At 52.5% G+C, this 26,275-nt stretch overlaps 1 protein-coding gene across 3 annotated transcripts; it reads right to left on the reverse strand.

Moving 5' to 3' along the window:
• On the reverse strand, positions 1-11,203 carry MZF1 (myeloid zinc finger 1). 3 transcript variants are annotated; one of them, XM_004472718.5, is made up of 6 exons: positions 10,723-11,203; positions 8,997-9,432; positions 8,362-8,539; positions 7,510-7,580; positions 7,315-7,435; positions 1-1,600 (listed from the first exon to the last, which is right to left on the reverse strand). In XM_004472718.5, the coding sequence occupies exons 2-6, from the start codon at positions 9,390-9,392 to the stop codon at positions 168-170; spliced, it is 2,199 nt and encodes a 732-aa protein (XP_004472775.1). In that variant the 5' UTR covers positions 9,393-9,432; positions 10,723-11,203; the 3' UTR covers positions 1-167. The 3 variants fall into 3 exon arrangements, with proteins under 3 accessions (XP_004472775.1, XP_071065614.1, XP_058135434.1); XM_071209513.1 differs by having other exon boundaries at positions 9,914-10,752; XM_058279451.2 differs by lacking the exon at positions 8,362-8,539 and having other exon boundaries at positions 7,315-7,427.
• Positions 11,204-26,275: the final 15,072 nt, after the last annotated feature.

Below are 26,275 nucleotides of genomic sequence, written 5' to 3' on the forward strand. Positions count from 1 at the left end.
CCCTGTTCCAAAGACTGTTTATTGAGCACCTGGTGGCGCCAGGCCTTGGGCCAGGCGCTTGTACCTCTGTGACACTGGCCTCACAACAACCCTGTGAAGTAGGCGTTCTGCCTCCCCGAGGCGTACACGGACACTGCGTACGCGGACACTGCGCTCGCTGGGGCTGGCTACTCTGCGCTGTGGACGCGCTGGTGCTGGATGAGCTTGGTGCTCTGATGGAAGCGGCGGCCGCAGTCCTGGCAGGCGAAGGGCTTCTCGCGCCGGTGGGTGCGCAGATGCTGCGTGAGCGTGGGCCGCTGGCGGAAAGCCTTGCCACACTCGGGGCACGCGTAGGGCCGCTCGCCAGTGTGGATGCGCCGGTGCTGCGTGAGGTTGGCGTGCTGCCGGAAGCGCTGGCCGCACTCGGGGCAGGCGAAGGGCCGCTCGCCGGTGTGGATGCGCTGATGTTCGGTGAGCCGCGAGACCTGCGTGAAGCCCAGGCCGCACTCGCCGCAGCGGTAAGGCTTCTCGCCGGTGTGCGTCCGCTGGTGGCGGGTGAGCTTGAGACGCTGGCTGAAGCGCTGGCCGCACTCGGGGCAGGCGAAGGGCTTCTCGCCTGTGTGCACGCGCAGGTGCTGCGTGAGCGTGGGCCGCTGGCGGAAGGCCTTGCCGCACTCGGCGCAGGCGAAGGGCCGCTCACCGGTGTGGATGCGCCGGTGCTGCGTGAGGTTGGAGCGCTGCCGGAAGCTCTGGCCGCACTCGGGGCAGGCGAAGGGCCGCTCGCCGCTATGCACGCGGCGGTGCTGCAGCAGCACCGAGCGGCGGCCGAAGCGCTCGCCGCACTCCACGCAGCCGAAGGACTTGTCGCCTGTGTGCACCGCCTGGTGCTCCAGCAGCACCGCGCGCCGCGCGAAGCTCTCCCGACACTCGCTGCAAGGGAAGGGCCCCGGGGGCTCGGGCGCGCCAGGGGTGGTGGGGGGCGCGGCGCCGGGGCCCGGGGGGTCGCCGTGGATGCGCTGGTGTTGCAGCAGGTTGGAGCGCTGCCGGAAGCTCTGGCCGCACTCGGCGCAGCAGAAGGGCTGCTCGCCGGTGTGCACGCGCCGGTGCTCCTCCAGGCGCGTGCTGCGCATGAAGCCCTGGCCGCAGTCGCCGCACACGTACGGCCTCTCCTCGGTGTGCGTGAGCTGATGGCGCAGCAGGTGCGAGCTGCGGCTGAAGCTGCGGCCGCACTCACCGCACACGAAAGGCCGCTCGCCTGTGTGGATCTTCTGGTGCCGCAGCAGGTTGCTGCGCTGGCTGAAGACCTTGCCGCACACGTCGCAGCGGCCGCCCCGCACTGCCCCGGTGCCAGTGCTGGGACGGCCCCGGCCCCGGCCCCTGGGTGCTCGCCAGCGGCCAGCGGCCAGGGCAGGACCTATACTCCGGTGGGGGTCGTCGCCTGCGGGGTCTTGTTCACCACCAGGGTTGCTGGGGATTACCAGTGTGTGGGTGAGGCCACCTTCCCGGGAGGGGGGCCGAATCCGGCCCACAAGGCCGGCCACCCGTAGGTCCCAGGGAACGTGGAGATGGGGGCTCACGGTGGCTGGGCCTGCAGAGTCACTGTCCATCTGGATCGCAAGCCCTGTGCGGCACAAGGGGGTCCACCCACTCATTACAGAGGCCTGCTGAGTGCCCCGACCCTGTCCAAGACCCAGGGGCAGTGTGAAGTAGAAGGACCCAAGCTGACCAGTGAGGCAGAAAGGTGACTAGGGCAGGGGCTCCTTATCTGCAGGCCTCTCAGAGGTGAAAAAGGGAAAGAGCCCTGAGTAAGCAAGAGGACCTGACTGTGTGAAAACCCAGGGAAGAGCTTTCCTGGTCTGCTTTGGTATGGAAAAATCGTTCTTTCCAGAGTGGGGGCTGCACAGCAGGGGTGGGGGCAGGCAGCCGTGCATCTGCCCAGGTCTTGGCAAACACAGAAGCAGACAAGTCTGAAGGAGGGTGGAATGGAGGGGATTGGAGGCAGGGAGTGCAGGTGCTACCCAGAACTCTGGTCTGAAGTTTGGATGTGCCATGCTTGAGGTACCCACAGAACGTGTGAGAACAGTGAAGGCCTGCAAGCTGCAGGGCCCAAGAGTCTAGGGCTTGAGGCTGCGAAGGTAGGTGCCATGGGGTGTGTGTGGCACACAGAGCCGAGCCCCTGGCCTGCATGCATGTGACACAGGGCAAGTGTCAGCAGAAGAGAAGTGGGTCCCCATCCAGGCCATGAGGGAGGAAGCGTCAGCAAGTGAGACCGGAATGGGCCAGAGGAGAGGAAGCCTGGAGGTCAAGCCATGGAGACAGTAGCATCTCCCGAGGAAATGAGGGGCTGCAGTGGGTGTCACAAAACCCACAAACTGTCTAAAGTCAGATAAATCCCACTGCATCAGACTTAATAATTTATGCATAGCAAAAAAGACCCCGAAGAGAGTCCAGAGGCAAACGATAAACTGAAAAACTCACCAGAGGCAAAGAGCCAACCTCCTAAATAAAGAGGTCCAACAACCAGACAGAAACATGGGAGAGGATGTAAACAGGGAAAACAATGTAACTAATACTTAAATACCACATAATATGTGCAGTTCAAGGACCCAGGCACTGTGTATTGCTAGTAAGCACGAGTGGGAGAACAGTGTGGAAAAGCCCATCAAAGTGACTGGGACCCAGCAATGCCACTGACAGTCATGTTCCTCCCTATACTAAGTGACCCGTGCATGAGGGGTCACCAAAGGAATGTCAGAGGGGCCAGGACAGATAAGCAATGGTGTAGTCACACAAGGGGTCTCTACATAGCTATACAAAAGCTAGGGTGCTGTTGTGGGTTGAATTTTGGCTCCCCCCCAAAAATACATTGGAATTCCTAATCCTAGGTATCTGTGAATGTGACCTTATTTTGAAATATGCATGGCCTTTGCAGATATTATCAAGTTAATGGAGATGTCATACTGCTTTGGGGACCCTAAATCCAACAACCCATGTCCCTATAAGAAGGCCATGTAAAGACATAGAGACCACCTGGCCAGAGAGGCAGAGATTAGAGTCATCTGTTTACAAGAATGGCTGCAACCACCAGAACCTAGAAAGAGGCAAGGAAGAATTCCTCCCCAAAACATTCAAGGGGCCTGGCAGCCCTGCTGACACCTTGATTTTGGTGAGAGAATAGATTTGTGTTAAGCCACCTAGTTTGTGGCAATTTGTTATAGCATCCCTAGGAAGCTAATACACTCACTCCTGTGTGCTGAAGTGGGAAGATATGTGAAAGATGCCAGGTGTGGAACAAGTGAGGGATTAAGCAGCTCTGTGTTTTAAAGATGGAAAATGAACAGGCATCTGTATATGTGCTTGCTCCTCTATGCACACTTTCTGGAAGGATATATAAGAAGTTGGTAATGCTGCTGGCTGGGGAGCATGATTGTGCAGTGCAGGCAGGGGAGGGGCATTCCACTGTTTACTTCCGTGTGCTTTTTGAATTTCCTAACATGGAAGTGCATTAACTATTCAAATTATTCTTCTCACGATGAAAACATTAAAAATATTTCTCTGGCTGTCTAGAAGATGGATGCTGGGAGTGGGCAAGGCAGCAGCTGGGAGACCTGGCAGGGAGGCAGATGTGGCCAAGGAGAATTGGGCTGTATATGTCTAAAGCAGGGGTTCTTAACAAGGAGTTCGTGAGCTTGAATTGAAATTCAAAAAAACAGTCTTGTGGGGATGTGTTGGTGTGGGTGTGATCTATTTATTAAATAATACACAGTATAGTGTGGACTTAGTAAGGGGTCCATGGTTTTTAACTGACTGGCAAAGGGCTCCATGGAACAAAAAAGGTTAAGAACCTCTGGTCCAGAGGGAGGAGTGTGGCCTGAGGCAGTGCTGATGGCGGAGCTGGGAGAAAACTGAGAGGCTGTGGGTATGTGGACTGAGAGAGAATCAGGTTCGAGCAGGAGGAGGTGGTCAGTCATGCAGCGTAGGCCAGGCAGGCCAAAGCCTTGAGGCAGGCAGAAGGAGCATATGCTGGATCCTACCCTCTCTGCTTCAACACGAGAAATGACAGACAATACAAAAAAACCTTTTGAAATACCTTGGACAGCACCAAGTCAAGAAAGGTCAGAGAGGTTCAGCACCAAGAACACACTAAGTAAGCTCTAGAGAAGCCCTAAGGCCTTCCCAGGGAGAGGAGGCAGCCCCTCAAGAAGCCAAGGCTGAGGATGGGGCTGGCTGGGCCCATCTACCCATGGACTGGCCAGGAGTAGGTGGGTGACTTTGGTTGGGCTGCATTGGGTAGCCCGGGGCTCTTTGGGGTTATGATGGACCACAAGGCAATCCATCATATAAGACAATGCTTAGGGAAGGGGCAAATAAGAAACTCCCAGAGCTGCTAAGGGCAGGCAGTCAACATCACAACCAGTGGGAGAATTCACACCCAAGGAAACTGAGCTAACTGAGCAGTCTGGAAAGAACCCTAAATGAAGTATGTCCAAATCCTCAAGGGAGGGTGCAACATCCATGAAACAAGAACCTTATTAAAAAAAAAAAAAAGAAATGGAATTCTTAGTGATAAAAAACATAGCAAATAGCTACTTTTAGTTAACAGTGGCATCTATCTAAATTTGCTCCATCCTGAAATCCCAGTAAAAATACAGTAAAATTTTGGAGTTTTTTTTTTCAAGGCATACAATTCAAAAGGTGGGAAGAGGAAAGGAAACCAAAAATTCCAATACAGAAGGCAGATGGGCAAATGGTAACTGATTTAGCAGACCTGAGAAAGTGAACAGTAAGAAAGCACCTGGGCGGGGAGGGGTATGGATGTAGCTCAAGTGGTAGAGTGCCTGCTTCCCATTTATGAGTTCCTGGGTTCGATCCCTGGTACCTCCTAAAGACAAACAAATGAAAAAACCAACTCTCATTTGGGGAGTGGATATACCTCAGTGGTTGAGCGACTGCTTCCAATGTACAAGGTTCTGGGTTCAATCCCCAGTACCTCTTAAAAAAACAAACAAGCAAGCAAGGAAGCAAGCAGTGGGGAAAGCTGAAAACTTTATCCCAAAGAAGCCTGTTCAGGCATTGGAGGTACCAGGTATCTCTGGCCATGCAAATGAAGAAGGGCATAAAGCAGGCTCAGGAGATTGTTTGAGAAGTCAGGAGGGACTACTACACTGCCCAGGTCCAGTTGCTGTCTGCATGGAGTTCTAAGCAAACAATGCCTGCTGGAGGTGTGGACTGTTGTGTTCTTGATTCCTAGAACTCTTCTCCCATCTTGACAAAAGGCCAGGATAAGGATGGGAAACTGTCCAGAAGATTACGTGAACACTGGGTGCTGACACAATCCTTTCCCCATGCAGCACCAAGGATGCTGGCAGGAGGCTGGAAGTGCTTTTTCCAGGGATTTAGGCCCACTCAGAAGAAAGGACCTGAAGATACTCAGAGTGGATGGTGCCCAAATGGCCTTGCTAGATCGCCCTAGGGATCCTGTGGCAGTGCACACCTGCATGCTCTGTCTGCTTCCCCGCTGCCTGCTCACATCACCCCAAGTAGACAAATTGATGTCCTTGGGTGTGAGTCCCACATCCCACCCCTACTCTTGGTTTGTTGTCATGGCTGATAAGCCCCTTGTTCATCTGCTCAGAGCTGTCAATCAGATTTTTGGTCCCAATCTTTTAAACATAAGCAGACAATTTGGAGAGAACACAAACCACACTGGGAGAAGAAAACTGAAAAAGAAAAACATAAAACAAAAAACAAAAAACAAATCATTACTATCTTCAGATAAATGAGAAAAAACATTAAAATGAAAAGAAGAAGAGAAAACTACTATAAAAAAGCAACATTCATGGAGTGAAAACACATTCCTGGCAATTAAAATTTTCCTAAAAAAAAAAAAAAAAGTGGTGGTTAAACATCAGGTAATCCACCTATAAAATGTTCTCAACTTTACGGTCCCAGTTCAATCCCCAGTACCTCCTAAAAAAAACAAACAACTTTCCTAGCAGAAATTAAATCTCAACAGAAGGTATGGAAAATAAAATTAAGGAAATTTCTTGGAAGTAGAACAAAAAGGCAAAGGGATAGAAAACTGGAGTGAAAAGGACATTAGAGGTACATTGACTAATATACCTGAGGGAAAAATGTTCTTAATCTTAATCCATTCCTGTGGGTGTGAACCTGTTGTAAATAGAACATTCTGAAGATGTTATTCCAGTTAAGGTGTGGCCAGCTGAATGATGCTGGGCTTAACCCCACTACTGAAGGATCCATGAAGAGGAGGCCAGGAGGAGGAGCCCAAGTGGGATGGCAGGGAGCCCAGAAGAGAAAGAAGAGGACATCGCCATGTGGGGGGAAAGTGAAGGAACCCAAGGTTTGCCAGCAGCCCAGAAGGCCATCAGCCACAGGAGAAAGCAAGCCTTCTAACCCCTGAAACTGAGCCAATAAATTACTGTTGTTAAGTCAATCCATTGTGTGCTATTTGTCATAGCTGCTGGGAAACTAAGATAGAGGACCTGTCTCAGAGGCTGACAGCCAAATAAAGGATGTTCCAGAAAGAGAAAGCAGAGAGAACAGAGCAACAGAGAAGAAGAAATCGAAGCAATAATTCTAGACAGCTTTCCAGAACTGACAGATGTGAATTTCAGATTGAAAGGGCTCACAGCAAAATTAAACATTTGGGATTTAGTTGATAAATGGAATTCTTCATCTAGTTAAACTCTCAATCTAATGTTAGAGTTAGACAGATGCCTTTCAGAATTTTACCTCCCATACTCAAGCCACAGGAAGCTCCGCCACGCGGGCATGAACCTGGAGCCAGGGAATAGGGTGGCAGGAGGATGGGGGTGAGGGGACAGCTACTGCAGACATGGGAAGTCCACCTGCTCACCTTGCCTTTCACCTGCGAGGCCTGTGTGCCTCGGCTGGCTCTTGCCCTCTCCTTGTCTGATCCAGACCCAGTGCCAAGGATGCTCCTGCCAACATGTCCTGCCCTCTAACCTGCTCTGGGCTTGCCTGGTCCTGGCCTTTCCTGCTTGCTGCCTGATCAGCGGGATGTAAACCCAGACTCTGGGGTTCATCCAGGTTCCTGGACAGAGAATGTGGGCATGGGGAATATAGCTCCACTCTTAAGCAGTTTTACTGTGATGGAAAGTATAGCTGGAAGGGCCGTGGGGCCACTGGAGGAGTTGGATTTTGAGGACAGGAGAAGCTGGAGTGGTTTGAATGTGCTGCAGGGAATGGGGAAGCTAAGTGATGCCAGAGAGAGGGCCACCTGGGCAGGGCCAGGATGGGAGCAGATATGTGCTTGCCAGCCCACCCCTCACTGTGCCCTGGCTCACTCACCCGGGGAGAAGATGCACCCAGCTTCCTCCTGCCACAAGGCCCCCGGGTGCTCCCTCCACGAGGTTTCCCCTGACCCAGCCTCGTTGCAGGGAGAGGCCTGGTCCAGTGCTGTCCTACAGCCCTGAAACAACACAGTGGTCACTGCTTGTCCATGCCACAGTGGGACCTATCCGCCCTCCACCCACCATGGCTCACCTTGGCCTCCTCAGGCAGGAGGGCAGGCACAGCCTCCCGGGTGGCTGAGACAGGCTCGGACTCCAGGAGCACTGGGGAGGAAGGTGGGGTCAGACAGCCCAAGGGTTTGCCAGGTCAGGGTAGGGGTAGGGGTGGGGACGGAAGACCTGGTGTGGGGAGAGGGCTGGGGTGGGGCCAGGAAGGCTCCCTGGAGAAGGAAGTATGATGGCTGCAGGGTCCAGGTTGGAGGGAAGACTGGGAGAAGGTTCCCACTGGGGAGGAGAAACTCTGGGTGGGGCTGAAAAACTCTGAGGGCCTAATTTGGGGGTGGGGGAGGTAGGACCCCCAGAAGACCACACAGTGTAGGGCCAGAGGGGTGGGGTGGGTTCAGGTTTCCCTGGGTAGGATGAGAGGTGGGAATGAGCACTGCATAGGGTCCCACCGTGGGGGTGGTAGAGAAGGTGGGCAGCCAGCTGTGGTGCTCTGCCTGGGCACTTGAGTGGGGTGAGGGACACATTCTCCCCAGCCCTGCTGGGGTCCTCCCTCAAAGGTGCCCACCTGCACTCCTGCCTGCTCTGCTACCCGGCCACCCACTTACATCCCCCCAGTAGATCTCTTTGGGGAGTGGTTCCCACATTTCCCCCTCCACAGAACACCCCAACAGCCATCCCACATCTGGGGAGAGCCACAGAGACCTGGCCGTGAGTCAGGCCTGGTGTGTTTATAGCCCAGCGGGCATGGGGGAGTTGCTCTTTCAGGCAGGGGTACAGCCCAGTGGGCTCCAGCTGCGTAAGCCGGGCCCCTGTGGTCCATGTGACCAGGCCTTGCCACTCAAGTCTGGGTTTGGGTCCTGCAAACCCTGCCTGCCCTCACCTTGGTCCTCTGTGACCCCGGGCTCCTCTTTCACATGAAGTGGTGACTCCTGCGTGGCCCCAAGGGGCATCTCAGGCCCAGACTCTGGATTCGGTGGCTTGGTTCGAGGTAGGGGCTGAAAGCTGGAGGGCTCCATCTTCTCAGATAGTATCTCCTGACCCTGCACTTGGACCGTGACCTGTGGAGTGCCCTGCCATCAGGGGCCCTGGCAGAGATGGGGCTGGGCACAGGCACAGGGAGTTCATGGGCACCCACTCCATATGGAATCCACAGGGTCTGGCAAATGCCTACTGACAGGGCCCTCCAAGAGCCCCCCCCCCGCCCACCTGAGCGGGAGCCCAGGGATGACCTGCAGTTGCTTCTCCTACTGAGGTGCTGATACTCACGGGCTACCGGGTGGCCTTCCACACAGATTTCCCGATGGTCCTGGTCACCCACCCTTCCCATATCCACATGATTCTGGGTGACCAAGGGATGTGCCAGTGAGGGCTGACCGTGGGACTCAGCCACCCTACGCAGCCTCAGCACAGGACTCTGTTGCTGGTGGGGATGTCTGGCTAAGTATGGCGCCAACAGGGTGAGGGTGAACCAGCGTGCTCCCAGCCCTGAGCCCCAACCCACGGTTATTGACTCACCCATCTCCGGGGCCCGCTGGACTCCCAGAGCAGACCCTCGACCAGAGCTGCAGCTTCCTCAGGGTTGCCCGGCCGCTGCCCCTGCACACGGGCCTGGATCTCGGGGGGTAGTGCACCCAGGAACTGCTCCAGCACCAGCAGCTCCAGCATCTGCTCCTTGGAGCACACCTCGGGCCGCAGCCACTGGCGGCACAGCTCGCGCAGCTGGGCCAGGGCCTCATGGGGACCCGCCGCCTCCTGGTAGCGAAAGTGCCGGAAACGCAGGCGTGCGGCTTCAGGACCGGGGTCCCATGGGGCAGCCTCACCCTCTTCCTCAGAGTCCTCCAGCTTCACCATGATGGGCCCCTCATCCTCCCGGGGTGCAGGGCCTGGGGAGCCCAGTGCACCAGGCCTCATTGGGAGGACAGGGCTGGGTTTCTGAGGCCAGTGTCCACCCCTGTGGAAGGAATGGGGTGAGGCTGCAGATAAGGATCAAACTACGGCAGCAAACACTTATCATGTGCCTACTATGGCAGCAAACACTTATCATATGCCAACTGTATGCTGCTGATTGAGCCTCAGACTGTCCCATGTGGAAGGCTGATGAGGCAACAAGGCAGACAGGCAGGTCATGTGCCAAGACCTGAGGGGCATGTGAGCACCAGCTGGGCCTCTGCAGAGTCTATGGGAGACCCCTACCCCAAAGACTGTTTTTTGGGCCTAGAAGGCATTTCTCTCCCTTAATCCCTGTCCTTGTTCTACATGTCATCTCACCCCTTCCCTGCAGCCTTTGTGCAGCCAAGTGGATGGCACCTATGCCACTGACCACCTGTGCGTTGGCATCACTTGCTGCCCCCAATGCCCACTGCCAGACCAGCACTGCCATCCACTCTCCCACAGATCCAGCCCCTCACTCTGGTCCCACCAAGACCACTCACCCAGGTTTGCTGTTCCTGGTCTACCACGTCCACCTGTGCAAGTTCAACTGTGTGACCCAGCCCCATGCAGCACCCTCTTCCTTCAGCCCCTTCTCCTGAGCCCAACTTATGACATCACCTAGCGCCCCGTCATCTTCCGTCCCAATCCTCTTCTGGAAGTGGCTCAGGTTCCCGTCCCCTAATTTTGATGGGGCTAGGAAGTGATATGGGAGATTTGAGGAGGTCTGCAAAGTCCCAGAGAGAAATGGACCGGTAGCCTGCAAATGAGGTCCGAGCTTCTGCAAGGGTATTTGCTACATGACCTTGTCAGGTCGCTGACTGCGAATCTCAGTCTCCTCATCTGCAAATGGGAATGACTCCCGCCCGCGTTACCGCTCCTGCAGCTGTGAGTAAAGCACCAGCTTTGTGGAGGAACCTGAGTTTATTAAGGGGGTGTCCCTGCAAGAGTCACCTCAGTTGGTCAAATCTCTTTTCCTCAAGGACCCAGGTCAACATGAAATCCTGAAAGATGGGCCATCCCTAAGTCTGCCGGACCCCGCGGAGGTCCCCAAACTACATTTCCCAGAAGTCTCGGCGGGCAACTTCCGTTTTCTAGAGAAACCGCAGGTCGTGAGGGCGCTATGGCAACTGGGGGGTGGGCCTCGCAGAGCCTGTCGCCGTGGCAATGCGCGGCGACAGACGGGCCTGCGTGCAGCATGGCAGGCACCTGCCCCGCGCTACCAGTCTCACTGGGCGGCGAAGCCCCCAGCCCGCGGCCGCCGCCCCGGCCCCGGCCCTCGCCGTCCCGTCTGCGAGGCAGCCGCCCTCACCTCGGCGCCCAGCGGGCTGCTGCGGGATCCTGAGCATGCGCGCTGCCTAGTCTGTGCGCCCCGGCCAGACTACGTTTCCCAGAGGGCTCCGCGCGCCCGCTTCTTGCCCCTCCCCCCTCGGTTCCGTTTTCCCCCACTCCCGGGCGCAGCGTGGTCGCAACGATCCGGTTACACTCCCGCCGCCTTTCCGCGCTTCCGCCTCAGATTCAGGCGCCCAGGTCTACATGCGCAAGCCTCTTGCCGGGCGATGGCCGGCAGCGCCGCCTCTCGACTGCGCATGCCCCCCCCCCCCTGCCCCCACTACGTTGCTCTCAGTCTTTAGAGGCCTTCCAGGGATTAGTAGCATTCTGCGCCAATCACCACTCTCCTTAGCAGGCCTTCAGGTCCCCCGTCGTCTCCATGACAACGCATTCCCCGTTCAAAGGAGAGCGTTTCTTTCGCGTCCTCCGGACCGCACCATGGAGAGAAACTCGCCGGGTGCTTTCTGGGAGTTGTAGTCCAGCGGCCTTCTGCCGAGGACGTTCCTTTGTATTTGAGGGTCGTGGTCGGGCCCTGGCGGCTCCGTGGTAACCGGGATTAGCTATTGTTGTCTCCAGGGGAATTCTGGGGCTAACAGAAGGTGTCCCAAAGGCAAACGGGTGGAGGTGGGTAGGAAGTGGATGTGGCCCAAATGACTGGGCTCCCGGCTACCAAAGCAGAGGTCCTGGGTTTGATTCTTGGGCCTCCTGGTGAAAGGGAGCTGGCCCAGGGAGAGAGCTGGCCTTGGCGGGGGAGGGGGAGGTGCTTTTGCAACAAAGGAGACACAGGCAGGACAATGGGAGATGCAGTGAACCAGGGGACTGAGGTGGCTCAAGTGATTGAGTGCCTCTCTCATGCAGCGAAGGTCCAGGGATTGATTCCTGGTGCTGCCTAAAGAGAAGATGAGCAGACAACGAGTGCACAAAAACATGGGGGGAGGGATAAATAAATAAATCTTGAAAAAAAAAAAAGCCCTCATATTAAAAAAAAAAAAGGCAGTGGGTGTACTGGGATGGGACTGGAGGTGGAGAGATGCTGAGCGGCAGACAATGATGAGGGGCAGAGACTCCTGGGCAGGGAGAGACAAAGATTGTCAGAACAGTGAGAGAGAGAGACATCAGGAAGGGATGGAGAGGAAAAACAAAGGAAAAGGAAGGATGAATCTACAGGGACAAAAGGTACAATTACTGAGATTCAAGGGACAAGGATACAGGAGGACAGAGACATGGATAAAAGGGACAGAGACAAACAGCATGAACATAGATAGGGAGAGTTAGAGGGACACCTGTTAGGAAAACTTATCCAAACATGGAAATAAGACCAAAAGATGACTGCAAGCCCTTTGAGACCCACAGTCCTGTCTACCAAACTCACCTCACCTCATCAGAAAAGCAAAGCAAACTTTTTTTTTCTTCCAAAGCATCTATTTTAGATCACTTTTTTTTTCTTGAGGTACTTAAGGAGGTACTGGGGATAAACCCAGGACCTTGTATTTGGGAGGCAGGCACTCAACCACTCAATCCACGTTCACTTCCCAACAACTACTTTAAAAAAAAGGTTTTATTTATTTATTTCTCTCCCCCCATTCCCCCCTCCCAATTCCCTCTGTTGTTTACTCTGTGTCTACTCGCTATTTGTTTTTCTGTGTCTGCTTGTATTCTCTTTAGGCGGCTCCAGAACCGATCCTGGGACCTTCTGGAGTGTGAGAGAGGTGATCAATGCCTTGTGCCACTTCAGCTACATCTCTTATTATCTCTCCTCTTTTTTTTTTTTTTTAAAACAGAAACACACATTTTATTTTTTAAACTTTTTAAAAAATTGAAGTATATCATCCATACATGAACACGCACAAACTCTCTTTTTGCTGCATCATCTTGCTGAGCCAGCACTCTGCGTGGGCTGGCGCCGTGTGTGTGGACCAGCTGGTACAAGGGCTACCTTGCCTTCACCAGGAGGCCCTGGGCATCGAGCCCTGGACCCCCTATCCTTCTTGCCTTCCTCTTGGAATTATCTGTGTCCTCTTGCTAGTATCCCTAGTGAGGTAAACAAATCTTTGACCCATGCTCGCCGCAGGTTTGGGCAGGGACGACCGGGCTGGCTGGCCGGAGGTTGGCGGGCACACGGAAGCGGGGCCGTGGCGGGGCAGGGGTCGGAGAGCGGCGGGAGGGCGGCCGCTGCGCGTGCAGCCCGCGTCGCGCGCACGGGCCAATCGGGGCCTCCCGTGGCCTCGCGGGTTTCTGGGAAACGTAGGCGCGAGGGCGCGGCGGTGTCTTCTTCACACGTTTGCGGTGAGTTTCCCCGGGCGCCCGCTAGAGGGCTGCGTCTCAACAGGGGCTAGAGAGGTGTCCCAATGAGTGCAAGGGGATGCGCTGAGGGTGGGAATAAAGGACTTCAGTTGTGGGTGAGCAGGTGAAGGTGGGAGGGGAAGAGCAGGAAGGTTGAGTGGTTCCAACACCAGGGCCTCCTGGCAGGAGCCATACCTGACGGCACTTTCCTTTCACAGTCTCTTGAGGGAAGGCCCTGTGTGCTGTGCCAGTGCTGTCTTGGCTCAAGCCAAGTGAACGGTCTGTGGGTCCCTGAAGGTACTTCTACGTTTTGTAACTGTCCACAAATACAGATCTGTTAGGCGTTTGTTCATGCTTTTCACAAGCATTCATTTTTTAAAAAATTGTATGATTTTGGTAAGGTGCTACATTTGCATAGTTCAAAATGCACAAGGGACAATATAAGAAACCTGCCTCCCACCACTGCTCTTTATTTATTAATGTAGTCATCAAGTGGCTGCTGGGTTCCTGCTAAGTGCCAGGTACTGTTCCCAGGTTTTGGGACTCAACAGAGAGCACAGCAGACACAGGTCCTACCTTCAGACAGCACATAACAGACACACAGAAAAATACAGGGCACTGGGGGAGGCAGATACCTGTAGGAGATGAGAGAAGAAACCAGGAAGACAATGGGGAAGAGGGCTCACTCTAGACGAAGGAAACCAAGGCAGCAAAGGCCTCAAGGAAGGAATATATAAAGCTGCCCCAGGGATGTGGCCAGGAGTGAGCTAGGGAGAGGAGGCATCATGGCCTGCAAGGAAGCAGGTGAGGATTCTGGCTTTACCTGGAGAGAGGTGGGTGGCCTGGGAAGACTCTGAGCAGAGGAGGGACATGATCTGACTTAGGTCTTAATCACTCTGTCTGCCATGTGGATACTCCCAGTGGTGGCATGAATTAAAATGGTTGCCTTCTGTTTTAGTTTCCTGTATCTGCTATAATAAATTACTACAAACAGTGGCTTAAAACATCACAAATACATTATCTTAGAGTCCTGGAGGTTAGAAGTCTGAATGGGTCTTGCTTGACTAAAGTCAGGGTGTCAGGTATCAACAGGGCTGGTTCCTTCTGGAGACTCTAAGGGAGAAACTGTTTCCTTGCCTTTCCCTGCTTCTAGAACCTGTCCACATTCTCTGGATTGCATCCCCTTCCTCTGCCTTCACAGCAGTGGCTGGTTGAGTCTCATGGTGCCATCTCTCTGATTCTGATGTTTGGGCCCACCCTGGAAAGTCTCCTTTGTCATGAGTGGTGACCTATTCACAGGCTCCAGGGATTAGGGTGTGGACATCTTTGGGGACTATTAATTCAGTGTACCATACCAAAACTTGGTATCTCTGAGAGGGGAGCATGGAGATAGGTAACTCACCTGTTTATCACCTTACTGTCTGGAAGGTGGGTCAGGGAGCCTTGACTCTGCTGGATTTCCCATGTGGTTGTGAGAAATTCCTGCAACCCCCAGAGCAAAGTCCCCCAGTAGACCTCCCTTTTAGTTTCATTGGCCAAAACTGAGTGACACAATCATCCAAGTGCCAAGGAGGTTGGGAAGTGAGTGCAGTATCTTCAGTGGCAGGGAGAGAAGTTGCTGGGTGTGCTACTGGGTTAGTGGTGAGCAGGGTTACCTTCTCTGGGTCAGAGAACATGAAGGCCAGGCAGTGTTGTGACTCCTCCAGGCCTCCATAATAATGCCCATGTGTCTCCCTCTTACAGGCAGAGGCAAGTGTGGAGGGAGTGGGCAAGAGGCTCCCTTCAGAGGGACAGCAGTAGCTGCTGTAGATGGACAGGGGGAGAGTGGAATGGCTTGGGGAGGCGGAATGAAGACATGAAGACAGCCTCTCTGCCAGTGGCCTCCCGCTTGCAAGTGTCAGGGAAGGTGCCACTTGGCGGGATCAGGCTCTGCTGCAGTGCCAAGCAGGATCGGAAGTCCATCATCCTGCATGTTAAGCTGGAGGTGCTGAGGAGGTTTGAAGAGGGTGAGAAGCTGACACAGATTGCCTGAGCACTGGGACTGGCCACATCCACTGTGGCCTCGATCCGTGTAAACAAGGAGAAGATCCGGGCCAACTCACAGGCAGCCATGCCAGTCAGTACCATACAGCTGACCTGCTGCCGAGAAGTGGTAATGGGCCACATGGAACGCCTACTGAGCTTGTGGATTGAGGAGCAGAAGAGGCAGAATCTGCCAGTCAGCACACTGCTCATCCAGGATAAGGCATGCCAGCTTTTGTGCAACTGCAGTGAGAGCAGGGTGAGAGCATGCAAGCTGAGACCTTTGGTGCCAGCAATGGCTGGTTTGCCTGCTTCAAGGCGTGCCACAACTTGCTGCTGACAGAGGACAGCCATGGCCGACACCCAGGCTGCTGCCCGCTACCCTGCTATGCTGCGTGCAATTCTGGAGGAGGGCTGTTACTCCCCACGGCAGGTTTTCAATGTGGATGAGACAGGCCTATTCTGGAAGCGGCTGCTCGAGCGCGTGCTACTGGCACTAGAGGGGGTGGCCAGGCCAGGGTCCAGGGCGTCCAAGGGCCACCTGACCCTGCTGCTGGGCGGCAGTGCGGCTGGTGACTTCAAGCTGAAGCCCCTGCTGGTGTACCCCTCAGAGAACCCGAGGGCCCTGAAGGGCTGCTCCAAGGCCAGCCTGCCGGTCATTTGGCGCTCCAACCACAATGACTGGCTGACGCCCAGCATCTTCCAGGAGTGGTTCACTGGCTGCTTCTGCCCTGCCATTGAGAGATACTGCACTCACCACAGCCTCCCGCACCACGCTCTGTTGCTCCTGGACAGTGCCCCCTGCCACCCTGCCCATCTGAGCAGCCTCTCAGCCCATGTGCATGTTGAGTTCCTGCCCAAAAATACCTCAACTTTGATCCAGCCCGTGAATCAGGGTGTCATCGCCACCTTCAAGGCCCATTACGTGCGCCGCATGCTCAGCCAGTTAGTGCAAGAGACAGCTGGTGAGGACCAGCCCTCCATGCAGGAGTTCTGGTGCAGCTACACGGTCATGACTGCTGTGGACAACATCGCTCAGGCCTGGGCAGAGCTGCAGCCTGCCACCATGAATAGTTCCTGGATGAAACTGTGGCCGGAGTGTGTCTGCCTGTGAACCGGAGCCCAACACCATGCCCCAGCTCTATCGTGGCGCTGTGGCTTTGGCCAGCCACGTGAGCCCTGGGGATGTGGCTGAGGCCGATGTTGCCTGCCTGCTGCAGGCCGGGGGGCCCTTGCCCCATGGTGGCTCCCAGAACATGAAGGATGGGGGCGTTGGCTGCTCTGGGCCACCCTGGGAGGCGGGAAATGGCCTGGCCTCTGAGAGAGCACAGTTGGAGCCGACAGGCACCAAGAAAGATTCAGAGGCCAGGGAGGCCGGCGTGGTGGGGCTGAGCTCTGAACACCTGGCACAGGCCCTGTCTCACTTCGCTGCTGGCCTCAGGGTCCTCATAGACAATGACCCAAACCGGGAGCGCAGACTGCGTGTGTCCCGAGGTGCCAGGGTGTCTTGCCCGTTTGCGGGAACTGCATCGAGATAGGAGGTGGCAGACTCAGACAGCTGCATCCTCGGGAGGCTCCACAGTGGTAGCAGCAGCAGGGGAGCTGACAAGAGGACCGCCTTTATTGTCCCAGGAAGGGCCTACAGAAGATGGGCAGGCTCCCGAGGCCACAGGACACATCACAGCTGCCCTGCAGTCCAGCTCTGCAGATTTTGGGCTTGGACTTGACCTCAGATGAGCTCTGCCCAGTGATGTTATTTCGGGAGGGCAGATGCTGCTGCCTCCATCCCACCCGTGGCTCTCCTATCATGCCTCAAAGCCTTTCTACAGTGACTCCTACAGTGCTTCTGGGTTGGGGGAACAGGGGTGGTTATCCTTGTTTGGTGGGTGAGCTGTGGGACTCAGGAGTACCTGCCCATGACAGAGATGCACCCCCACAGGGGTAGCAGTTGCCCAGTGCTGCCCATCGGGGTGATGGTGGTGAGGGGCCAAGTCCCTTTTACCTACCATGATCTCCCACTCCCTTCTCCCTAGTGACCCTTCTAGCCAAAGTTTTAGGGGAGGGTTCCCTGCACTCGGCATCTCTTTGCTCACCTTCTCTGCCATCCTCATTCCATTCTAGCTCTTGGGTCCACTGCTGTCGGATTGAGGTCTCTGGTGTTCTCTGGTGCCTGAACCTGTGAGCCCGTGTTGGTCCTTGCCCTCACCCCACATGGCCTTTGACAACAGGAATTGCTTCCTGGTTTGGAGATGTTTTCTTCCCTGGGATTTGGCTGGCTTAGCTTCCCTCCAGCCTTAAGCCAAACCTCTGCAACTCTGAGGGTCTCTTGATCTGGTGCCCTTTGAGAAATCCCATCTACTCCTGAGGGATCATTTCCTCAGGGTTGGCTCTCTCTTGCTGTAGCCCAACCTCTTCTCAAGTTCCAGGCTCACAGCTTTGTCTCTGATGGACTGGCTCTCTGGATAGCTTTGTCATCTCTCCTTATTCCTGCTCAGTCTTCTGTCCCCCAAAGTGTAATAACAGGCACCTGGCAGACACCACCACATGGGCCACCAAAACACAGATACTCAGCAAGTTAAGGTGTTCATCCTGTGCTTCAGCTTGAAAAGAGCCACAGATGGGGGAACAGGGGTGTCTGGCTTCCTGGACTCCTTTTAACATGGGCATCTGTGTCTGTGCAGGTGTCTGTGAGGTAAATAAAAATGGGAGAATGGATTCCCAACCCCTCTGTACCTGCTAATGCCAGGAGTGATGGTGCCTGCTGGTAGCATGGCACAAGGGCTGGAGAGCCAGGGATGGACCTGAGGGCCCTGACTTGATGGGGGAAAATGATGCTGGATTTTCTCTAGGTTCTTGACTAAGCTACAAAAAAATGAATTTTAAGTGCAAGCCAGTTTAGTTAGGCCAGAAATTTATTAAGGAATGTAGAGAAGGGAAGTGGGAGAAAATAACAGATTACAGGCCCCAAGTAGAGAGGAAGGGGCTGAAAAGAGATAAAGAGGGCTGATTTACAAGCTGCAGTTCTCTATTACAGATTACAAACACCCAGGTTTACTAGTGTGCTGACCCAGGCAAGGGCAGAGAAAGGAGAGAACAGGGCGGGTTTGGCTTTCCCACTTGCTTTTTAAACCATTAATTATTCTGCTCCTTTACTGTTGTAGGGGGAAGAATCCCAGTTGTTTGATGTTTTGATTGATTACCCACTCCTCAATTCCCCAGGAGGGCCCTGGAGAATACCCTGGGGCGACTTCTTTATTCCCAGAGTTCCTCGTTCTGAATGAGGGTTCTCACAGGTTCTCCCAGCAGCCGTCTTGTTGGGTATTTGTGGCCATGTGGACTTCCTGCCAGCTTTCAGATCCGTCTATCAATTCCCTAATTTACTAGCCTGCCTCAAAAAGTCACGTAAGATCCGTCACTTGCTTCCCCTGGGAAGAGTGAAGAGAGAAATGGGGAAGGAAAGAGGAGGAAAGTGATAGCCCCCTCCTCTATCTCTCCCCACCCCTGCACCACAACCTGCCCCTCCAGACTGTCCACCTTGTTCTTCCCAGTTACTCTCAGATGGTATTCCTCACCTGCACAGAACCTTGCTGGATACTGCCACTGCTAGTTCCTGTTGGCAGGTCTACTTAGCTGTTGTTGAGTCTCAGTTCCCCAGAGACTCTGGGCACGCTCAGGCCTCCCAGCTGGAAGAACAGCTATCCTTGAGGGCACGAGTGCCCTCACCACTGGTGTCCAGGCCTTGAGGACTGTTTTTCCTACCTGCCTGTCTAGTCTGGCCTGACTTCTTGAGAGCTACCCTGCAGGGATGTGTTTGCTCTCCTCTTGCCTGGGTTTCCAGTGCCAGGTGTCCTGAATGTCCTCTTCCCTGCCCCCCCAATATAAGAAACTTTATTTTTATAGAGGTTTTAGATCGAAAGTATAAGGGATTCCCATGTATCCCCCTCCCTCTCCTACCTAGTTTTTAAAATGTAGCAGTACATCATACCCCAGTTTTTAAAATGTAGCAGTACAATTTATAATGATGTATGTGTAAAATTCACTCATTAAAAATGCACATTTAAAAAGTGATTCTCTTGTGGTAAGGACTGACCTACTTATGTAATCTAAAAAATAAAACCACCATTGTGACATTTATCAGTACTTCACACATCTAACAAATATTGAAGGAGGCAACTACCATTGTTATAACTTCTTTAAAGCCAAAAACTTGAGCACAAATCAGAAGTACAAGAAACTTCAAGGAAGCAGATGTGGCTCAAGTGACTGAGCTCCTGTCTACCACATGGGAGGTCCTGGGTTTGGTTCCCAGTGTCTCATGGAGAAAATGAGCAAGATGGCAAGCTGGTGTGACAGGCTGGTGTGCGGCGAGCTGATGCAAAAAGATGACACAACAAGGAGACACAAAGAGGAGACACAATGAGATAGAACAAAGCAGGAGCAGAGGTGGCTCAAGTGATTGAGCACCTCTGTCCCACATGGGAGGTCCTGGTGTCTCCTTAAGAGATGATGAGAAGAGAAGACAAAGCAGACACAGAAGAATGTGCAGTGAATGGACATAGCAGAAGGTGAGTGCAAGTGGCAGGGTGTGTGTGTGTGAGAATAAAAAAAAATACATAAAAAAAAAAACCCCACAAAAAAGCAAAAATCAGTGAGTCAGCATTTTAGTAACACTGACCAAGTTATTTACTATTCAAGAATTTGCTTTTCAAATTGTTTTAAAAATGTATCCATCCATATATTTGGATTAAATTAAATTTATTTTACTTTTTATAAAGATTTATTTTTTATTTCTCTCCCCCCCTCCAGTGTCTGCTCTCTGTGTCCATTCACTGTGTGTTCTCCTGTGTCTGCTTGCATTCTTGTCAGTGGGGCTGGGAATCTGTGTCTCTTTTTGTTGCATCATCTTGCTGCATCAGCTCTCCATGTGTGCAGTGCCACTGCACTTTTTTCTCACCGGGTGGCTCTCCTTGCAGGGCACACTCCTTGTGTGGGGGGCTCCTGTACGTGGGGGACACCCCTGTGTGGCATGGCACTCCTTGCATGCATCAGCACTGTGTGTGAGTTAGCTCACCACACGGGTTAGGAGGCCCTGGGTTTGAACCCTGGACCTCCCATATGGTAGGTGGACACTCTTATCAGTTGAGCCGAATCTGCTTCAAATTAAATTTATACATCAAAAGTATTTTGTTCAGAATTCTAATCTTAAGTATAAACCATAATTTATCAAAGCATAGTCCAAATACTATACAACGATGCTCTCATTTAGATTTATATGCTTCATCTGAAAAGCTTATCTTACAAACAGGAGTTTTGCCCTGTTTCTCCACAATAAATGTCCCTATGTCTAAAACTTTAAATGATAATGAAAAAAGACAGATTCAAATAATTCATGCTATGCAATTTTCCTTCATTGGGCTTTGATAAAAACAAAGCCTTCTGGTGTTGGAGCACCATCTTCCTTCTCAGTTACAATCTCTATTGTCCCAGAAGCAGACACAATAACCATTGTTTTTTTTGTTGGATTTGTCTTCTGTTTCTCAGCTGCACAAACAGCAACAATCTCATGGCTTTCAGAGTCAAGTCAGGAATTGACTTTGGTGAGGAATCTGTTACTTGTACTGATGATTCACTCTTTTAATTCTCTGTGCTACTTTCTGCTGCTCCTGGAGTGTTCTTGCCCAAGAAAGGTCTTCTTTCCCTATTTCAGGGTCCATGGACAGACGTGAAGCACTACCTGAAAACTTCGAATTGCTTCATTGATTTTGTCCTTCAGCTCTCAGTTGTCATATTGTTCTATTGCCTGTCTTCTTATCCTTTGGTTTACCCTTCCTAATCTTCATTTCTAAACTCTTATCCAGATCTCTCACCCTTGTTTTTCCCTTTATTATCTCTTGCAAATCTGGTCTTTTGGTAACATAGTCTATCAGTTTTTTTTTTTTTTAAAGATTTATTTATTTATTTAATTTCCCCCCCTCCCCTGGTTGTCTGTTCTTGGTGTCTATTTGAGGCGTCTTGTTTCTTTGTCCGCTTCTGTTGTCTTCAGCGGCACGGGAAGTGTGGGCGGCGCCATTCCTGGGCAGGCTGCACTTTCTTTTCTCTCTGGGTGGCTTTCCTCACGGGCGCACTCCTTGAGCGTGGGGCTCCCCCACGCGGGGGACACCCTTGCGTGGCAAGGCACTCCTTGCGCGCATCAGCACTGCGCATGGCCAGCTCCACACGGGTCAAGGAGGCCCGGGGTTTGAACTGGGGACCTCCCATATGGTAGACGGACGCCCTAACCACTGGGCCAAAGTCCGTTTCCCTATCAGTTTTTGTTTGTTGAAGACTTTGAACTCACCCTCATTTTTGAAGGACAGCTCTGCCAGATGCAGAATTCTTGGCTGGCAGTTTTTCTTTTCAGTACCTTAAATGCATCATACCACTTTCTCCTCTTCTCCATGGTTTCTGATGACAGGTCAGCACTTAGTTGAGTTTCCCATGTCTATTATGCTTTGCTTTTCTCTTGCTGCTTTCAGAATTCTCTCCAAATCTCTGATATTTGTCATTCTGAATAGTAGGTGTCTTAGGGTAGTCTATTCGGATTTATTCTGTTTGGAGTGCATTGTCCTTCTTGGATATTGATACTTATGTCCTTCATAAGGGTTGGGAAGTTCCCAGTCATTATTTCCTCAAATATTCTCTCTGCCCGTTTTCAATTCTCTTCTCCTTCTGGGACACCAATAATGCAAATGTTTGTGCGTTTTGCACTGTCATTCAATTCCCTGAGACTCTTAACCATTTTTTCCATTTTCTTCTCTTTCTGTTCTCCTGTCTCTTGCAGTTCAGATGTTCTGCCTTTGAAATCACTAATTTTGTGTTCAAGCAATTCGAATCTGCTCTTATATTCCTCTAATGTATTTTTAATCTCATCCATCATGTCTTTCCTTCCCGTAAGTTTTGTTGCTTTTCTTTGCAGGCTTTCAAATTGTTCTTTATGATCTCCCAGTGTCTTCTTTTTTCTTCCCACTCTCTTTTTTTTAAAATGTTACCTTAGAAAAATATGAGGTCCCCATAGATGCCCCACTTCCCTCACCCCACCCCTCCCAAATCAACAACGTCTTTTATCATTGTGGGACATTCATTGCATTTGGTGAATACAGTTTGGAGCAATGATTATCAGTGATTAATTGTATTAAATCCAGTATCTCTTCAGGATATTTGGTTTGTTCTTTTGGCTGGGCCATCTCTTCCTGTTTCCTAGTATGGCTTGTAACTTTTTGCTAATGTCTAGGCTTCTGAATATGTTGGTGTATTTACCCTGGGGCTAATTTCTCTCTCCTGCCTGTTGTTTCCCCCCCATAGCTCCTTTTAAATATTTGGTTCAATTTATTCTCAGCCTTTAAAACTGCCCAGGGACTTACTAGTGGGGCGCAGATTTTCTCCCAGGGGTTGGATACAGAGAGAATTTACAATAGGTTTTGTCCATGCAGTTTCCAGAATGGCCAGCAGATGGCTCTAGTGAGCACACCTGTACCAGGAGGTGTTTCAGTCTCAGCTTTCCTGTGTTCCTGTGTTGAATCTCCAGATCAGAGATTCAAAGTGGGCTCTGCTGGTGGAATTCACTGAACAATCTGTTAGTGCAAACAAAAGCACCATGACTTCCCCTCCCTTTTCCTTTGAAACAGCTGTTCCCCTCTCTGTTGGCTGCAGAGAGCCAGGGGTTTTACCCCAGCTTAATATCTGGCGGGTAGGGAGGGGAGCCCTTCCTGGCTGCCATGGGGGCTTGGTAACTCATGTCTGTCATTTCGGCTTTTTTGTCTCTCTGTCCCTTGCCTTCCTGGGGGTTGTGTAGCACTGCCCTGGTCTGCTGACCCCTAAGCAGGTCCCTCAGACAACTTTTGACTTTTGCTCTGTTGTTTTTTGTGTGAGCATTTAGCTCTGCCTGTCAGTCTGTTGTCATCTTCCCACAACCCCCTAGGTGTCCTGGACAGTCCATGTGCCAGCTGGACCCTGAGCCTCAGCAGAGTTGCAACACCTACTTGCTGGTTTGGTGGACTTACCCAGGTCAGCTAACAGGGAGGTGAAGATGGTCACCACCACACCAGGGAATTGAGTGTGCCTACAACTGCAAGCAGGAGAATTGCATCCATCATCCCTGTGGGCTCTGGCCCCTGCTCCACCAGTCTCTCTCTGTGTCATGGGCCTGCCTCTCCTGATGTCCTCCCCAGCAGGGAGGACACCTGCTTCCATGTATAGCACTGTAGGGATGCTTGATAATTCCATGTGGTTGTGTTGGTCAGGGAAGGAGCCAAGGCAGGTCAGGGCAATGGGCTCACCCCATTTTGTTTTATTTATTTATTTTGTCTTTTTTTAAAAAAGATAAATAGATCACACAAAAAAATTACATTAAAAAATATGAGAGGTTCCCATATACCCCACACCCCACCAACCCCCACTCCTCCCACATCATCAACCTCTTTCATCATTGTGGCATATTCATTGCATTTGGTGAATATCTTTTGGAGCACTGCTGCACCACAGGTATTATAGTTTGCATTGTAGTTTACACTCTTCCCCAGTACATTCAGTGGGTTATGGCAGGATATATAATGTCCAGCATCTGTCCTTGCAATATCATTTAGGACAATTCCACGTCCCAAAAATGCCCCCACATCACATCTCTTCTTCCCTCTCCCTGCCCTCAGCTCCTACTGTAGCCACTGTCTCCAATTCAATGACAATTTCTTCCATTGCTAGAGTCACAATAGTTCTATAGTAAAATACCAGTAAGTTCACTGTAATCCATATTTAATTCTTCCATCCTATGGACCCTGGGATGGTGATGTCCACTCACCTCTAAATCGAGAGGGGGCTTAGATCTCACATGGCTGATGGATGTGATTCTCCTGCTTGCAGTTGTAGGCACACTCAGTTCCCTGGTGTGGTGGTGACCATCTTCACCTCCCTGTTAGCTGAGCTGGGTAAGTCCAACAAACCAGCAAGTAGGTGTTGCAACTCTGCTGAGGCTCAGGGTCCTGCTGGCACAGGGACAGTCCAGAGATTCAAGTCCCCAGAGTATACACCAACCCCAGCACCAACCACAGTTTCAATAAAAGTGACAGAAGAGGCTTGTGTGGAAAGATCATATTTGAGTCCAACTCCATCACACTCAGGAGCACGAATTCCAAAGTAGGGCCCACTGACAAGGCACTGAACTCCAGAGCCATCTGCCATGACTGTAGAACCTGTGTGTCTCCATAGCCCTCAGGAGCACCAGTACCTGGGGTTGTATCTACTTTGGCTGTCTCTGGGATCCTGCTGAGAGGTGCATAAACATGACTCCTTTGATGACCTCCTGACTCATTTTGAAGACTCTTAGCCATATAAACTCATTTGTCTTTGTCATTTCCCCTTTTCATTCAAGATCTTTTTATAGTTGCATCAACAGCTGGTGATTGGTAGTAATCCCTCAGCACCAGGGAGGCTCATCTCTGGGAGTCATGTCCCATCACCTCCTGTTGATGTAGACCCCTCAGTCCCTGGCACTGGGGCAACCTCCTCAGGGTGACTTTTTCCTGGGGTGGGGGCCGAGTCTTATCCCATGCTGCAGGACACTCAGATGTTCTGGTCCTGACATGCAGCCCAGGGGCTTACCCAGAGGCAGGGAGGCAGTTTCTCAGCAGGGATTGACTGATCATGGGGGGTTGGTCTGCTTAGAATGGCCAAGGAGCTTGGCTGGAGTCTCTTGCCAGGTGAGTGGGGAAGCTGGGTCACACCCCACCTGTAGACAGGTGCCCTGTCCCTGGCCTCTGTCCTTTGGTGTCCTGAGGTGCTGCAAGGTCTGGGGACTTCCATGGTGGCCCTGTCTGGAGCCAGCCTGTGCCTGAGCATGCCAGTTTTGGGGGCCTTGCTTGGTCTGAGCTGTGCGGAAGAAACAAGGGGCCTGGCCTGTTCTTGTGGAAGGATGCTTGGAATCCAGTCCCAGAAGCTTTGGGGCCCACAGCTGGAGGAGACCCACCTGTTGCCTGGTTCTCTGTAGCCTGTTTGGGGTTATTTTACCATGGGTAGTTAAAAAAATTCCATGAGTCCTAACATTCTTAATTACACTCTAAGGTGTCTCTAAGCTCAGGGCCAGAAAAATATGTTTTCCATAACTGGACAGCTTCTTTTTCCCCCTTTACTGTCTGCCTGGAAGCTCAGACCTCAAAGCTGCTGTGCATCCCTGTGCGAGCCAGTCTGTGTGAAGGACTATTTTTTTCTTTCTACTAAGCCATTAATTCTTAACTTCTGCACTTGGTCTGACACCAGCTTATTATGCAGAGCCATCCTGCACCCTTTGGGAAACCAGCAAATAGGGGACTTGGGGTCATGAGGGTAGGTGGCAAAGCACCATGGGGACATGCTGTAAACTGGTGGGCTTATGGAGGCTTGCTGCATTCCTGAGAGGGAAGTTAATTGGGTCCATAGGGCCAGATTCTCCCAGTGGGAAGTAAGCTTTGCGATCAAGTGTGGACTTGAGCCTGCTCCCTAATGACAGAGACTCATGAATAGTCTTTAACAGGTATTACTCAGGCCTGTTGGCATTTCCTGCTGGTAAACCATGTCTCCCCATTTTGCAGCAGGTTAGGGCTGGGGCGGCAGTGCTGAAGTCAGTGGGCATGGGACAACGACAAGAATATTCTTTTGAGATGGCTGGAGAGAGTGGAAAGGGCAGAGCCTCCCTCTCCCCAGTTTGGGCTAAAGATGCCCCTAGGGAGGCCACCAAGTGCCAGTGAAGGTGGAAACATCAAGTGGGACTGCAAGGCCGTGAGCTTGCAGGTGAAGCCTGAGGTGCCGCGCACTTGGAAGCTGGACCGTGAAGGCCCTGGGGCCGTCTGTCTCTATGGTGGCCTTGATCCTGGACAAGGAGGAGACACGGGTGAGCTCCCAGGTGGCCATGCCAAAGGCTGCCGCCAGAGTGACCCTCAGCCATAGCCGCAGCCACAGCCTCGTGATGGAGAGCAAGGAGCAGCTGCTGGGTGTGTGGCTTGAGGGTCGGAACCAGAGAATGTGCTCATCCAGGAGTCCTGCGGCCTGCTCGAGGACCTCATCGAGCGTAGGGTGAGGGCACTGAACCTGAGACTGGTGGGGCCAGCTGTGTGTGGTCGCCCTGCCCGTGGAGACCCCCGCAGGTCTGGGGGGATATTGTGGCACTGGTGCCTGATGTGGGCATGGTGGAGGTGACAGAGGTGGACGTCCTGGGGCTGCTG

The sequence above is a fragment of the Dasypus novemcinctus genome, chromosome 18, assembly GCF_030445035.2.
Source record: "Dasypus novemcinctus isolate mDasNov1 chromosome 18, mDasNov1.1.hap2, whole genome shotgun sequence".
NCBI lineage: Eukaryota > Metazoa > Chordata > Mammalia > Cingulata > Dasypodidae > Dasypus > Dasypus novemcinctus.